Source organism: Myripristis murdjan, chromosome 10 (assembly GCF_902150065.1).
Source record: "Myripristis murdjan chromosome 10, fMyrMur1.1, whole genome shotgun sequence".
In the NCBI taxonomy this organism is placed as follows: Eukaryota; Metazoa; Chordata; class Actinopteri; order Holocentriformes; family Holocentridae; genus Myripristis; species Myripristis murdjan.
Window position 1 is genome coordinate 25,678,125 of NC_043989.1, and position 16,104 is coordinate 25,694,228.

General features: G+C 44.0%; 1 protein-coding gene across 1 annotated transcript; it reads left to right on the forward strand.

The window, feature by feature from the left end:
* The first annotated feature begins 1,993 nt into the window (after positions 1–1,993).
* On the forward strand, positions 1,994–14,864 carry ehd1a (EH-domain containing 1a). Its single transcript, XM_030062722.1, has 6 exons — positions 1,994–2,870; positions 7,761–7,858; positions 11,128–11,369; positions 12,216–12,386; positions 12,923–13,087; positions 13,726–14,864. The coding sequence occupies exons 1-6, from the start codon at positions 2,482–2,484 to the stop codon at positions 14,278–14,280; spliced, it is 1,620 nt and encodes a 539-aa protein (XP_029918582.1). The 5' UTR covers positions 1,994–2,481; the 3' UTR covers positions 14,281–14,864.
* The last annotated feature ends 1,240 nt before the right edge of the window (positions 14,865–16,104 follow it).

The following is a 16,104-nucleotide window of genomic DNA, read 5'->3' on the forward strand; positions in this document are numbered from 1 at the left end:
GTGATACCTCCATCAAAGGTCGAACAAAACACAAGAACGTTTTAACATCTCCAATAAATGAAATAGATTGTTGTATAAAAATAGTTTACTGCAAAATTGGGTAAATCGGTCAATATTTCAATAGACCCCATTAACAAAAAAAGGTGAAAAGCAAAGCCAATTCGTATGCGACACCTTAAACATAAACTCATGTAGATTCACAGCAGAAGGTCAGAGCACTCCTAAACTTTACATAACCTCAACATAACTAGTAGTCAGGAAGCATCACACACTCAAAGTAAAGTATGTGAACAGCATGATTTATATTGGAAATGTAAACACAGATCTCAAGAAGGAAAACAGGTATCAGATTTTTTTTTATTATTACAAATGTATGTGTACTTGACAAATATAATCATACAGTTTTTAATATCTCTGCTATAGTTTGTCATAGGAAGACAAATGAGGGCTTGTTGGGTAGGTGTGATTGTGTTGAATCTGGCAACATCACTGTGTGTGAAAACCATTCAGACATGTCTGAGCTGGCTGTTTGTTTAGATTAGGCCAGTGGCTCTCAAACCTTTTGGACCAGGTACCACATCTGATCACACCAAGGAATTCAAAATACCATCCACAGTCTCACTATGAGCTCACAAGAAAACCTCAGTGACCCACAAGCACATAACTGCAAACACACACACACACACGCACGCACGCACGCACGCACACACACACACACACACACACACTTGCTGCCTCATTACAGCAGAGGTTCAGCATTGCATGTGAGCCACTTTGTTCATATTCAAAAGGATGAGGTTTTACATGAAAACCTCAGTCTCTTAACCACTGTCTCACAAGTGCCGATACACCGTCACATATTTTGCAGTGATGGCTGCTGTTTTTCCGTTCTGTGTGTAAATATTTTTTTATTTGTCAGTATTGGCAAAATGAGGAACTAAAAGTTTCAAAGAAATGCTTTCTAATATTTTGATACTTTCCACTCTGAAGAGAGAAGTGCAGCTCTGTGTCAACCTCACCTGGTGTACAGTGACCACAGATTCCCTGCTGGGCCCTTATTTATCATCAGTGTGTGGAAAAGCTTCTAAAGTCATGACTACAAACAAAATTTAGTATATTTGGAAGTGCAAGAAAGTTGGTATTTAGCAAATGTACTTGTGCATACCAGTAGGTAATCTGCCTTGATTAATCCCACATTTTCTAAATCACCCACACCCCTACATGTTTGCCCCCAAATGACAATTTATGTAACAAACAATCCCTTTAAACGCCATCGATGCTTCCTATCTCTGCCAGTTTATGTGATTCATTTTCAGTTCATTTTTTCTGTCATCTGGTGTGCTACCAGGGAGCACGTATAATTTGAGAACTTCTGCATTAGGCTGCATTCTTGATACCATAAATGTGTGTGTATATCGTGAGTTGCAGTTTTGCCTTCTAAATCAACATAATGAATGACACAGACTGTAGCCAAGTCAGACATTTTTTGACGGTTTTCACTGACAGTGCATGCTGTGCTGACACATAATGCCTGATTCAGCACAATCACACCTACCCAACAAGCCCTTGTCTTTCTATGACAAACTATGGAAGAGATGTTAAAAAGTATATGAGTGCATGTGTCATAAAATCTCTTTTTTGTTTAGGCCTTCTTATGAGTTTAATATTTCCAACATACATCCTGACTAACAGTAGGGTACGTTTAAGAGCTCTATGACCTTCTGTGACGATTTCTTTGTTTTTCACCTCTTTTTGTCAATGGCGTGTATGGAAATATGGACCAAACTGCGCAATTTTGCTGGAAAATGTTTTTTTTTATACAACAATCGGTTTCACTTATAGGATTCTTTAAAAAAAAAAAAAAAAAACTGTGCTTCGTTGTACCTCCAGTTGGGGTGTCTGACAAACTACAGCACTTTTTGAGGTTCATCCACCAGCCTACGAGGGCTTGTAAACGTGTGAAAGGAGCTAGAGTGTCAGCATCCTACAGGACATACGTTGTTAGGGCTTTTATTGTGAAATATTTATGACTTTTCCGGTATCTGCGTGTCATCCTTCTTTGGTGGTGCTCGTCATTCGACTGACAGCCGGTAGCTACGCCTGTTAGCTACGCTCAAACAGCCAGGTTTAACTGCACGGCACTGTGCAGGCAAAAACCTACATCAAGCCCTTTTCTGCATTAAAGCGAGTAATTCCAATTATTGTGTGACTGGGTGGAGAATTGCTGGATATCGAGCCGACGTAAGCCGAGAGAGGGTGTCCTCCACGAATGATTGACTCACCGTGTGTGGCTAGCTAGCGAAGAAGAGGGTGGGGACAAAAACTTCCAAGACCTCGCCCAACGTTGCTTCATTCCGGCAGGCAGCTAACTACACTCTTGACGGTGTGACAGAACCACACCAGAACTAACCCGGTTATTATCCAGGGGGAGACTGACACAGCGGTGTCAACCAAGGGCAGAAAAACTAAGTTAACGTTACCATGTTCAGGAAAAACGGAAAGAAAGACCCCGAGTTGTTCCAGAATGTGTCGGAGGGTCTGCGGCGGCTCTACCGGACCAAACTGTTCCCTCTGGAGGACACGTATCGATTCCACGACTTCCACTCCCCCGCACTCGAAGATGCCGACTTCGACAACAAGCCCATGGTCCTCCTGGTGGGTCAGTACTCCACCGGGAAGACGACCTTCATCCGTCACCTGATGGAGCAGGACTTCCCCGGTATGCGGATCGGCCCCGAGCCAACGACGGACTCTTTCATCGCGGTGATGCACGGTGAACAGGAGGGGGTGATACCAGGCAACGCTCTCGTTGTCGACCCGAAAAAACCCTTCCGCAAACTCAACGCCTTCGGCAACGCATTTCTCAACAGGTAAAGCCTCTCAGTCAGTGGTCAGTTCCCACGCCTCGGCCGAGAGGGCATTAATGAGCTTACTGAGGACCCTGAGCAATGTTGAATATGTAAAGCAGTGGGATTAGAGGAACGGGACAGCAGAAGGCACACGATTATTGAGTGGTGACTGAAACAAATTGATAGAATACCATTCTCATGCTTATGTACAGTTGTCATTCACTAGTACAGTAAGTGTGGCAAGTAAGTGTCGTAGCAGCACATGCCAGATGGATTGAATGACCTCTTACAGGATCCTACATGTAGCACACTTGGAATTGCACAATTATCCCCACTGTCTCTGAGCCAAGTGTATCTTTTTCCTTTCTGTTTCATCACCTCATGAGAATGTTTGTGTTTAGCGTCACTATCAAGGTTGGGGAACCAGTCTGTTTGGCAGAGGCAAGAGCGGATAGGTGCTTTCCAGCTTGCCTTTACAAAGGCTATCACTGCTGGCAGAATAAGCTTGTCAGGTTCAAGCAGGCCTTTTCCTTTCCACTTTAAAACAAATGTTGCCAGTGATCATTCTTGTACTTTGTACCTTACAGCTGCTTCCTGCTCAGCACCTGACAGAATGACTTGTGGCACATAGCTTTGCTGTGATGTCACATTGCGGCCCCTGAACACAAGAAATAGTTGTTATTGACGTTGCTAGGCAACATCAATGTCTTGTCCTTGGATGTCAGTGCCACAGGTCACATATTTCCTGGCTGTATAAGTTTTGCCACATCAGTAGGAGCCGACCGGCCAACTTCCGTCGTAGAAATCTTATCTCAAAAGGTTAAAGGTTTTGCTCTTTGTCTTCTTGTAGGATTGTGACATTGATTATTTGTGGCAGCGCTGTGACTCCTGTTGAGTCAGCAGGTGTTCTACTGAGGTGATGCTTTTGACAGAGGCTTTCAGCTGATTAGAGGTCCATCTGCACAGCTTAATGACGTAGAGGCGCTGAGGAATCTTCCAGAATCTTACCCAAACTTTTGTGAGTCACTCATGGTGACACTCAGCTGTGGTATCCACTTTGATGTCCCAACTTCAAATACACAGAATCGGACACAAAAACTTCCTTGTAAGGACTAGTCATCTTTCTCAGAGGTGTCACTCAGTGATGTTACAACATGTAAAGAGTCTGGTGTTTCATTTGGATAAGTGGAAGTGGGACTCTCACTAGATATCCAAAGTCATGCTGCGAGCTGGGATGACATAAGCAAGGTGGTATGACACACACTGCATGATCATGTTTGATGATGCAGTGTTAAACCCCTGAATGCCTCTCTGTCCTGTCCATTCTGTGCAGGTTTCTGAATAATTCACAAGGCTAACAGCAGCAGCTGTTGGTGTGCTCATTTCCTGTGCTGATGTTTGGAGGATGTAGGTACATCCCCTCTCTCTTCTCCCTCAGCCTGTGTGGTATCACCTTGTGGGAGCACTGTCAGCCAAACAGATGGCTGAATAACACAGAACTACTTTGTGTACAGTCATGATGTTAATCTGTCCCATTAGCTTCAGATTATCAGCAGGGCCATGTAGCCATATGCCGGATTAGGACAAACAGTGCAAGGCTAATTCACTCCCAATTAGGCAGGTTGCCATTATTCATTGAAATTCTCTCAATTATCCAGAGTTTTTGCTGTAGTGTGCCTAGAGTGCAAGCTCAGTGGGATTTATAGTTTTATTCATTGATTATTTTGTGCCAGGCAGCCTCAGTTGATCTGAGGAAAGTAAAGCAATTTATTTCAAATTGCAGTTTTAGTTTCTCTTTTGTCTGACTTCAACAGCACACTCTGACTACATTCCTTGATAGTCTAACATATTCCACAGAAGGAAGCAGATAAGAACATATGAAAATACAGGCTATTGTGCATTGTAGCATTGCTTGTCAAAGTGTTGGATGGAATCACATGGCTCTGTGGGGCTTGTGGTTTTCTTTGAGGCAACGCAGAAGGATAGTGAGAGTTCAGTGGTCATAGGCTGGCTTTATGAGAGCCTTTTGTAACACATATCATCATATATATAGCTGGATGTGTGACAATAGCAGGTGCACAACCTCTGTGCTGCTAAGTCTGAATAGGCTTGATGCATAACTATTGCAGCAGTAATTATAACAACGGCTTATAGCCAAGAGAAGGCCCACATGAAGCTTTTGTTGAGAACCACATGTTTTTGGAACTGGGCTGTTTTTGGCTCAGACTGGGCCACTTTTCCATTTTCCTCAGTCAAGGCCAACAGTTTAGATTGGCCTTCGACTATGGGTTGGCTAAGGGTCTTTTTTACTTATAACAGTAGACAGGGAATATTAAGGGTCAATTTGATAATTGGGTGATTTGTGGGGAAAAGAAAATACCGTTTTATAACTTGGAGAAGTGCACAGGGCCTGGTTAGTGTGATGATAGTTTCACTGTGCGGCTCTCTAACCATAGTTATTCAGCCTGTGGATTAGCCTTTAACTACCAGGCTTAGATAGGGCTGGCACTTGTAACCACTTATTTATGATGAGAGTAAACAGAGCTCAGTCAGGTGATCCCCACATCTACAATGTACTCTTGGGAGTGTGAAATAGCTGATGCACCCTAGTTGCTTGCTAATTCACAGTTTTTCTTCTGCTGTTGCAGCTGAATGTCTTGTTGAAGTAGCTGTCCCAGGGCCCAATAGTGTTTGTGTCCTCTTGTCTTTTTTAATAGCTATCTTGACTCTTCTGTTCCACCTCCAGATAACCCTCAGGATTCTGTGCTGTGCGTTTTCCCACTCTCTTCCCTTTTATTCACAGCAGCACTGCTGTCATAGGGCCCCTAGTGTGTTTGTGCGCCCTGTGTGAGCCAATAGTCAGTTAAACCCGAGTCAGCAGAGTGTAAGTTCCGCTCTGGCCCGCCCTAGCCTGCACTGTCCTGTTCTGTCCTGTCCCGCTCACAAGCTGTTATTCCAGGACACTGACTCGGCACTTTACCCCGGGACAGGAGCTTACCCCTGCGCTCTCTCGTAGAACGCATACACCTCACACACAAATGCACATGTGGATGCACGAGCACATGCGTAAGCAGGGGCGTTTGCACACACTCACACACACTCAGCAAAACCACAAAGGAAACAAACATGTGGAAAAGAGCCACAGTTGCAATCTCCCTGTCTACATCCCCAATGCTCGTTCCAGTCACCCTGTTTCCTCTTTTCTCTGTGGGAAGTTGAGGTTATGGTGTGAGGGGAGTCGCAGGGCAGGAGGTGGGGCAAGGGAGGAAGCCGTTGCATGCAGTGTTGGAGTTGGACTTCCAATCACAGACCCAGGCCTGACGTAGGACTGTAACCCTGGCCAGCATGACAGAGCTGCAACCCCACAAAGGGGGTGGGTTTCACACTTTCTTGAAACATATTTTTCGGGAGAAAAGGGTTTTAGACAGCTCCAGGCTCCTCTTGGGCCCCCCGTGCCTGGTAGGAGCCTCTGTTTCTAAGAATTCTGCTCGAGTTCTTCTGACTATTTTGTTTTGTTTTTTTTCTAGAGGCTCTGTGTGGAAAATTTGGGCTAGATAGTTTAATGGAAAACCTGAGCCAAGATTCCAACTGGATATCATACCCCATCAGCCAAGACAGAGGGAGGGAAAAAACCCTGCATGGTTGTTATCTTTGGCAGTCAGGTTTATTGTAATATAATACAATGCATAGGACCTCTATACCAACCCGCTCTCAACTTTCTTTGACTTCTTGTTTGTCCTTGGATTTTTCCTTTCCCCCCCTGCGAGTGGTATGGAACCTGTGAAGAGGTTGTGGTGTGTGTGTGTGTGCGCCCTGACTGCGGTTGCAGCAGGAATGTAAAGACAAGGCTCTCTCGGTCTTGTGACCTGGTGCCTCTAAGCTTATGTTGTGAATATTAGTTCAGAGTGACTGAACGAGCAGCAGAGCGAGACTGAGCACTCTGAAGCTGTGGGCCGTTTTAACAATCACCCTCTTTGTCCCTGGCGGGATACTGTGGGCTCGTGCACTGCCTACTCATCTTCTCATGCTTCGTAACGTAAGATTATTTGTTTGCTTGTGTCTGTCTGCGTGTGTCCCCTCCTCACTCGGCCTTACCATTATAATTATAATGTATCCCACTGTTTGGCAAACATTCTCACATCAGTGGTGGCCTCCCACAGCTACTAAGCACCCCCCCCAAACACACACACACACACACACACACACACACACACACACACTGTCAGAAAACTTTGATTAAAAAGATGTATTATCATCTGGCCTTAATGTAAATGTTAAAAAAAAACTGAACTACACATTAATGATAACCCCAGGCTAAGAATGTGCAGTACGTCATCTAATAATCTTCTAAAATCCTCAGTTTTGTCAAAAGGAGTTATGGAAGTGGAAACAGGATGGTGGCTGCATTGCTTTTTAAACTTCAGTTTAGTTTAATTTTCATATCCAAGCCTATAAAATTAATTCTATTGTGCCAAAACAAGAATTTAAATGCTTGTGAGAGGTATCTGATTGGAGCATTTAACTCTAATTTAAATATAAAACCACCTAATTTGGAGTCATTCATTCAGGGTTAGTTTTTAATTGTGCAACAGAACTGTGTGTCATTTTAAAGCTGGATTTAGTTTTTCTAAACTCTGATTAGAACTAATCTTAGACTAAATGAATCCTCAATCGAAACCTAAGGGCTTTCTGTTGATGTTATGCAGCAGAGCGAGGAGTTTGTCAATGGAAAACACCTGAAGGTTTGTTTATCACCAAGTTGATGTACAAACAGTCTCACCCAACTGGTTCTGTGCCTCTCACTCCCTACCCCCCCACCCCCCCTTCCTCTTTCTTGGTATACCTCTCTGTCTCATTTCCGTTGCCTGCACCCTCCCTCCCCCCACCTTTCCTGTCTCTCTCTCTCGGCAGGTTCATGTGTGCTCAGATGCCCAATCCTGTCCTGGAGAGCATCAGCATCATCGATACTCCTGGAATTCTGTCTGGGGAGAAACAGAGGATCAGTAGAGGTCTGCCTCACACACCCACACACGCACACACTCATTCACTTACTCATCTAGTCACCAGAACTTTCTACATAGCCGCACCCTCGCCTCATGAACCTCATGAAATACACACGATCAGTAGACTCACATAATAAGCCCGCAGAAAGTTCAAACATTAAGACGTACCCAAACATGCTTAACCTACAAGTAAACACTTAACAGTCGGTGTATTTGGTCTCTCCCGGGCTGTGTGTTTCCAGCATAATAGTGCTCTTCATAATGTTGTCAGACCAGTATTCCACTCTTACCCCTACAGGCCAGAGCCGAAAGAAACAGGTCATGTAAATCCCAGTTAACACGGAGGCCTTCACAGCATGACAGGCAGCAGGGCACTTTGAAGACTGCTCACTTCCTGTCTCTTTTTTACGTGTTTTTCTAGGTCACCATCCTCTCTCACATCTCTTTCTCTCTCTCTCTCTGTTTGTGTCTCTGTTTCCATATTTTCCATTAGCTGTGTTTCCATCCATGCAGATTCCAATGTACTGAATGAACGGGCTGAATGGAAAAAAATCACAAACATTTCCTAGGGTGTAGCACAAGATCTTACACTTGTTTGAAGTGGAAAGGGTTTTTACTGATAAGGGAATTAAGGGATAAATTTACTTTGGTTAGATACGTAATAACATAGAAGCAACATTTTTGCTGTTGTCATGGACATTCCCACAACAAAGGTGAAAATGTCTGGTTGCAATAGCAACAGGTATCAATGGACCAGTGTGACCAAAGTGTGCTGTTGCACCGTGTATACAGCCCCTGTCAAGGTCATAAGGTTAGTTGGTGCATTGCGATGTTGCTAAGTGCATTTTTCCTTCATCTTCACACACTGTGAAGTGTGACAAATATTAGACATCACACAAAGGAACAGTAACATTTTATCAAGTGACATTGCATAAGTTTACGGCAAAATTCCCCTCATGATTGGATGGAAACATTATTTGTGGCTCTGTATTTTTCCTCTTTTTCTATTTTTCTTAATCTCCTGTCTTTAATTTCTATCATAATGTCTTTCTGCTTGAGTGTTCCCTGCAAAGAAGCCACCTCACACTTTGATCCATCCTCCGCTTGGTGAAACAATGTCATGACCTTCATGACCGTCCCTTAAGAATCACCACATAAACAGTTTTTCTGTGCAAGTTTTTCAGCCAAAAGATAACAGAGGAGCAGAAGCAAGCTTCTGTTTTTTGTACCTGCTTTGTGCCCCTTTTTAGAGGAAGTGTTAATATAGCAACAAGAGATGATTCAACTTTTTTTGTGTGTTCTCTGGTGAAAGGAAGAGGAGTAAAGTGGTGAGCGTAGCAAGAATTTCCAAAGACACAGCACCCACCCACCCCCCCTCTGCGTTGCACAGAGGACTGATATTACACAGTCAGTCAGTCTGCTCTTTATTGGCTCCCATTTCTCATGAGACACAGCGAGGGAGCAAAAGACGAGAGTATGGAGAAGAACGAAATAGGGAGCGGTCAGATAGAAGGAGCATGAAGGACGGACGGGAAAGAGACAGAAAAGGCCAAAGAAGCGACTGTAAACACACCAATGTAAATAGGCACCGTTAGATAAGGAACAAAAGGAAGTGTGTGTGTGAAGGGACCGGTGCATGTTGAGGTGACCCTGTTCAGGGACCGAAATGTGATGCTGCATACCTCGGACAATTTTGTTTCTATACATACATGCTCCACACTTTCTAAGACACAGACATACACACACACACGCATACACACACACTTCGATTTCATTTGATTCATACATGCACGCATACATACAGAGGTGCTGCCCTCATGTCTACCTCTGTTTCTCCATAAACACAGATAGTACTGTACTCCAGATATAGTGCTGTCAGTCTAATATGTAAACATGGCTGACTTGATTCTGCAGATGAGGGATGGCAGACCTCTGTGTGTGTGTGTGTGTGAGTGAGAATGATTCATTAGAGTGCATGAGCTAGGAATGCTGCTGGATGTCTGGCACATAGTGGTCTGGACCAGTGTTTTATCAGGGAGTTTCCCTCTAAAAACCTGACGTGTCAGATATGAAAGCCTGAGATATTTCTCATTGAGAGAATCATGGCTGATCTCCGTCATATGTAATGGCATGCTAGGATTGGCATGTGCTGTCGGGCAGCAAATTTAGTCCTCTTTGACTTATAAGCCGCGGCTGCTTCCCCAGTAAGCACATGCATGCATTAGCAGTTGGTGCGGGCTATAGTAAGCAGAAGCCCGAGCAGCTGTCTCTCTGTCTGTTTGCCTGCCTCCATAGGACACGTGCGTCAAAAGCAGCCACTGGACAGGAGGGAGGGAATGTCCTCGGCTGAATCCCACAGGAATCTTGGCCTTAAAATATTCCCTTTTTTTACCCCCCTCCTCCTTAAGTTTTTCTCTCACTTTTTAAACGCACGTCCGCAGACACACAACTCATGTTTGGCCACGATGCTTCCCTGCTTCCCACATCCTCTCCCTCGTGCTTTCACTACTCTTCATTCTTTCTCTTTTAATCACTCACTGGGTTTTAGTTTCACTTTAACCACCCCCTCCTCCCTTTTCCCCTTTTTCCTTCTCTCTTTCTGTCTTTCCCTCTCTCCTCTGTCTCTGCCTGTCTCTCTCTCTCTCTTGTATACACGTGCTCAGACACAGACAAAAGCTAGGCATATCGGAATGCGTGTGCAGCAGATCTGGCGCTGATTGTGCGGCAGCCTAGATGAGCTTTTAGACCGACTGCATTCTTCTCTGCTCAGATGACACAGACAGTAATCAAAACCATAATTCTCTCTCACTTCCTCTCCTCCCAGCTCCTTAAGGCAAAAGAAACCTCAGATAAAAAGTCCTACTACTAGCTTCCCCTTATTTCTAAATTTGATAAAGGCAGAAGTGAATATTACGCCTCATGTCTGTATCAGCAACAAAAATTTGTTTGGAGCCAGTTACATCCCTGCCACAGGAGTGTCACTTTCTTTCATGTTGTGGGCATGTGGCTACTCTTTCACCATAGTGTTTTATTCTGATACTCCTTAGTCTGTCCCAAGCTCACTCCAAGCGCTCCTTTTTTTTTTATTCAATTATTTACAGCCTCAACATACATGTAAAGACTCAGTTTGTCAGGCCTTTTCTCAGAGACTCAGTCAGTCAATTATAGAGTGTCCTGAATCCATTGAATCAATTCTTAAACTATTCCTAATCACTACATTGTGTTTACAGCTTCAGTCATTAAACAGCCAGTTTCTTCTCCTTTCCTCCCCACAGGTTATGACTTTGCAGCGGTGCTGGAGTGGTTTGCAGAGCGCGTGGACCGCATCATCCTGCTGTTCGACGCCCACAAGCTGGACATCTCCGACGAGTTCTCCGAGGTGATACGCGCTCTCAAGAACCACGAGGACAAAATGCGCGTGGTGCTGAACAAGGCGGACCAGATCAGCACTCAGCAGCTGATGAGGGTCTACGGAGCACTGATGTGGTCTCTGGGCAAAATCATCAACACTCCTGAGGTATGGGACAAAGGGGGTTTAAATGGGGGTCTGTCCATATTTTGGATTTTCCTTAACTGCTTTTTGTCATATTGTCTGCTTAAGTTTTTTTTTTTTTTTTTACATTTGTCCTACATTTTTCAGTTAACTTTCATTGCACTGCCACCATGGCACATAATCTCTCTGTCACAACAGAAAAACAATGTTGGATTACCTCCATCAGTCACAATACTAGTCCCAGTCTCTCCTTCACAGCCTCTTCAGAAGTAGTTAAGAAGAACAATGTAGTTTCCTTAAATGGGTAAAAACAAAGTCAAGTGCCTTTTCCGAGGGTGTGTTAATAGAGAACAGTGACAGGTTTTCAACATGTCATTGGTACACTAATCATAGAATTGGAAAACACTGTAATAGTGCTTTATCACCATGCATATTCCATGTGATATCATGTGACCCACCCTTGTCTTGTGATTTTGTGCCAGCAGTTTAGTTAATGTTTGGTGTATGGCCATAATTGTAAATCCATTCGAGAGTAACCTTTGGATTGTCTTGATAATTATTTACTGACTTTGGGAGTGCAGTTTGTCGCATGGATTCTCAGTGCAATCTGAAACAGTTTGCACAAAATGTTATTCACTCACTGTTATTTCGCTGTCAGCCGACAATCTTGTGTTGCATTGTTGGACATCCTGAATGTCATTTTTGCATAATGTGTATGTATTTTTGTGTCTGTTTATATACTCTAGCCGGGTTGTGGAGTCACACATATGTGACCTGTGGAAAAGAATTTCCTCTTCTTTGGGTGTGGGCAGTAAACTAAAACTTGACGGACAATGGAGAGAAAGCTAACTTTGTCAAATCTCATCCCAGGTGGTGCGCGTTTACATCGGCTCATTTTGGGCCCAGCCCCTGTTGGTCCCCGACAACAGGAAGCTGTTTGAGGCAGAGGAGCAGGACCTGTTCTTAGACATCCAGTCGTTGCCACGTAACGCAGCACTACGCAAACTCAACGACCTCATCAAGCGGGCACGCCTCGCTAAGGTTGGTGCTCATGACACTCGCCTTCTACCTTATGCATTCTCTCTCTCTCTCTCTCTCTCTCTCTCTCTCTCAATCTCTGTCTCATGCGCTTTCTCAGGCTATCACTTCTCTCTGAGGAACTTCCATAAAGGTCCGACTTTATGCAACTTTGTTAGTATTTACCATCGTCTTGTTTCTAAATCAGCCAAAGACAGAAGTGAGTACTACTCACTTCATGCTTGAATGTGTCAGCAATCTGATATTACTGTAATCTGGTAAACTTGAAAATGAGAAAAGAGGGGATGTTTGCTACTTTTGCCCTCTAATCCATGTTGAGTAATCAGTATTTCTCCTTTCGGTTTTTCTTAGGTTCTTACATTGTGTAAGATGTTTATGTGCCACTGAATGGCCAGCATTGAAACAAACCTTTTTTTTTTTTTTTTTTAGGAAGGCATAAGCTCTGCTCACAGTGTTATGGATTTTTTATTTATCTATAGTCTCAGTTTAATTAGTGGGCAAGACTAACTGTTCTGTATATTTTTGAACACGGTATCCAGGTACAAGCCTACATCATCAGTTCTCTGAAGAAGGAGATGCCGAGTGTGTTTGGGAAGGACTCCAAGAAGAAGGAGCTGATCTCCAACCTTGGAGAGATCTACCTGAAGATTGAGAAGGAGCACCAGATCTCACCTGGAGACTTCCCCAACATCAACAAGATGCAGGTAAGACCATAAAAATGAGCAAACACTGTGTCACCCAAATGATGATAAATTATAGTGGAACAATAAGTGCAGAATATATAGCCTCATGTTTTGTGGCTGGGAAAGGGGAAGAGGAGACAATAAAAGACACAGTCAGTGAAATGTACCAACAGTGTAATGTGAAGTTTTGTCAGAATGAATCAATCAGGGCAACTGGTATCCATGATATTGTGTATCAAAGAGACGGTCGAGAGCCAATCTGTAGTCTGGCCCCTTAGTTTGTCATGGCAGACAAAAAGAGTGACTTACAGCTAACTGTGGTATGAGTGACTTATAGTCCAGAACTGTTCAGATTTGATGAAATGATAAGTTTGACTGTCTACTCCAAAGTACGACATTTTGAAAAATAAAGGGTGGAGTGTAAAAATGTGCAAAGAAAAGGTTTGGAGTACAATGACCTTCCAACCTTTACTCTTTGCCTTTTCTACCCTGTTTTCCGCCCCTTACCCCCCAGGATGGGCCAGGATGGGGATGAGATTTATTTTTCCTGGTTTGTCAGGAAATCCTGCTTCTTGTGTGCTGCTCCCATTGGTGGCCAGTCAAGAGTGATCTATTTCCATCACCAATTCCTGTTTTCCTTCGTCACCCCCTCCCTTTAGGAGCTGCTGAATGGCCAAGACTTCTCCAAGTTCCCAGCGCTGAAGCCCAAGCTGCTCGAGGCCGTGGAAGACATGCTGGCCAATGACATCGCCCGTCTCATGGCCTTGGTACGCCAGGAGGAGGCCGCCATGCCCAGCCAGTCTGTCAAGGGTGGAGCTTTTGAGGGCACCATGTCCGGGCCCTTCGGCCACGGCTATGGTGAAGGCGCCAGCGAAGGTATCGACGAGCTGGAGTGGGTGGTGGGCCGTGACAAGCCCACGTACGATGAGATCTTCTACACGCTCTCACCCATCAACGGCAAAGTGTCTGGCGCCTCAGCCAAGAAAGAAATGGTCAAGTCCAAGCTGCCCAACACAGTCCTGGGGAAGATCTGGAAGCTGGCTGATGTGGATAAAGATGGCTTCCTCGATGATGAGGAGTTTGCCCTGGCCAATCACCTCATCAAGGTAAAGCTGGAGGGTCACGAGCTGCCCGCAGCGTTGCCTGACCACCTGGTGCCCCCATCAAAGCGCGGGGTGGTGCTGGAGCGCGGGGTGGTGCTGGAGGCCCAGTAATCCAGAGCAGAGGGGCGTGGCCTGGAGACTACCCACTTTTGAATAGGACTTAGACGCAAGTCCTACACAGCCGTGAGCGTCATCCTCTCGGAAGCTGTGGGTCTCCAGGATTCCTAACACACCGTGAGGAGGAATTGCTGTGATCTTTTTCACCAGAGAGAGACTGGAGGGATTCTGTGGGAGGGCTGGGCGGCGGGGCTTTGTGCATTTGGGGATAAGTGTGCAGATATCTGTGAGGAATAAATAAAGGGGAAGTGGGTTGGGTGAATTGCCAACTAACAGAAGGACAATACTGGGTTCAGTAATTCACACGAGAGTTGGAGGTTGCATGAGAGGGTTGGACATGGATTTGTACATCCTGTGTAAAAGATGTCTGATAAGTATACAGTCCATATTATTATTATATGTTCATCCAAAGAAACATAGCTTTTTTCCATTTGGAGAGAGAGGAGAGAAATCAAATCAGCTGTTAGAATTGTTTTATCTATATTTTTGTATTTCTGACTGTTAACTTTGAGGCTCTTTCCAAATGCTTCCCTTTTTATTATTTTGCCAGATAAATAAAAAGGAAATATTTACCATCAGTCTTTTGGTTATGTGGATTTATTAGAATATTTAAGTTTTGAATGAATGAATGAAATGAAAACCACTTTCTCTAAATTTATTGAAAGCCGTTGGGTAAAAAGATACCAAAAAAAAAAATAAAAAAAAATCAGCCATTGCATCTGCTCATGGCATTTCAACGAATAATAAATGATATTTCTTTTACTTAGACTTGCTTTAATTGTAGGTGGAGTTGGTTGTGGTGGTGACATGATTAGGAAGGGAGGTGGGAGTTCAGGCAGAGGACTGTGTCACCCTGAGGCCAATCGGATACATTAATGTAATGTCAATGACATATACTGTACTGCCCTCTATAGGCCAGCTCAGCAACAGCAACCACAGTCAGCCCACAGACACACTAGGCCATTTGCTCATAAAAAGAGTTAGCTTCTGACTGGACATTTTTGTATTGAGGACAGTGGTGGAGACAGAACAATCATGAGATACTCTGGAACACTTAGAGGACATGTGGAGACAATTTACTGGCATGGAAATTTACTCCAGGCCTAGAGCGAGGAGCACAAATCATAAGCAGCCACAGAAAGTCAGAAGGCTCTCTCATACGAGCATGCATCGCAACCAGAATAGAAATGAAGCTCGGCAGATTTAGAATAAAGGAAAGAAGACATAACAACATGTAACAAGCCTAGATCGGCTCCCAGGTCTATTTGCACAATTCAAATATCCTTGTTTTCATGTCAGATTTAAATGGAGCCCAGGCATGAGAGAGAAACACAAATCAAATGTCGCTCAACAGCCTATCAAATTTGACTGACTGTAATTATATGGTGTTCCCCTATTTGCATACCATCACTGTGACCAAAAATGAGTGTGGCTACTAACTGCCTTGCCTTTTGCACATGATAATCATAAATCATTCTCTCTTTCTTTCTCTTTCTGTTGATAGTTGGATATGGCCTGGTGAGTGGTGCAGAGGCAGGAATGTAAATTATGTGAAAACATTTCCACTGCATGTCTGTGCATGGATGTTTACATCTATCCACGTTTGTGTCTCTATTTGTCTCAGCCTTGAATAGATCACATGCTTGTTTAGCATCGTGTTTGTTATCTTTTGGGACCTACCATACAAAAAAGAGCTACTTAGAGCGCTGATCTATCTATCAAACACCTATTGTTGCTTGTCTGTGTCATTCTCAGCCCAAACCACTTTGGAAAGTCATATGCCTCTCCCTCACCAGCACACTGCGCCAGCAGGGAAAT

Excerpts from the sequence above, each read along its gene's own strand:
- ehd1a (XM_030062722.1), top strand. The coding sequence starts at position 2,482 with ATGTTCAGGAAAAACGGAAAGAAAGACCCCGAGTTGTTCCAGAATGTG. Across the intron at positions 11,370-12,215 it reads AAATCATCAACACTCCTGAG|GTGGTGCGCGTTTACATCGG; the intron begins GTATGGGACAAA and ends ATCTCATCCCAG. Across the intron at positions 13,088-13,725 it reads CCAACATCAACAAGATGCAG|GAGCTGCTGAATGGCCAAGA; the intron begins GTAAGACCATAA and ends CCCTCCCTTTAG.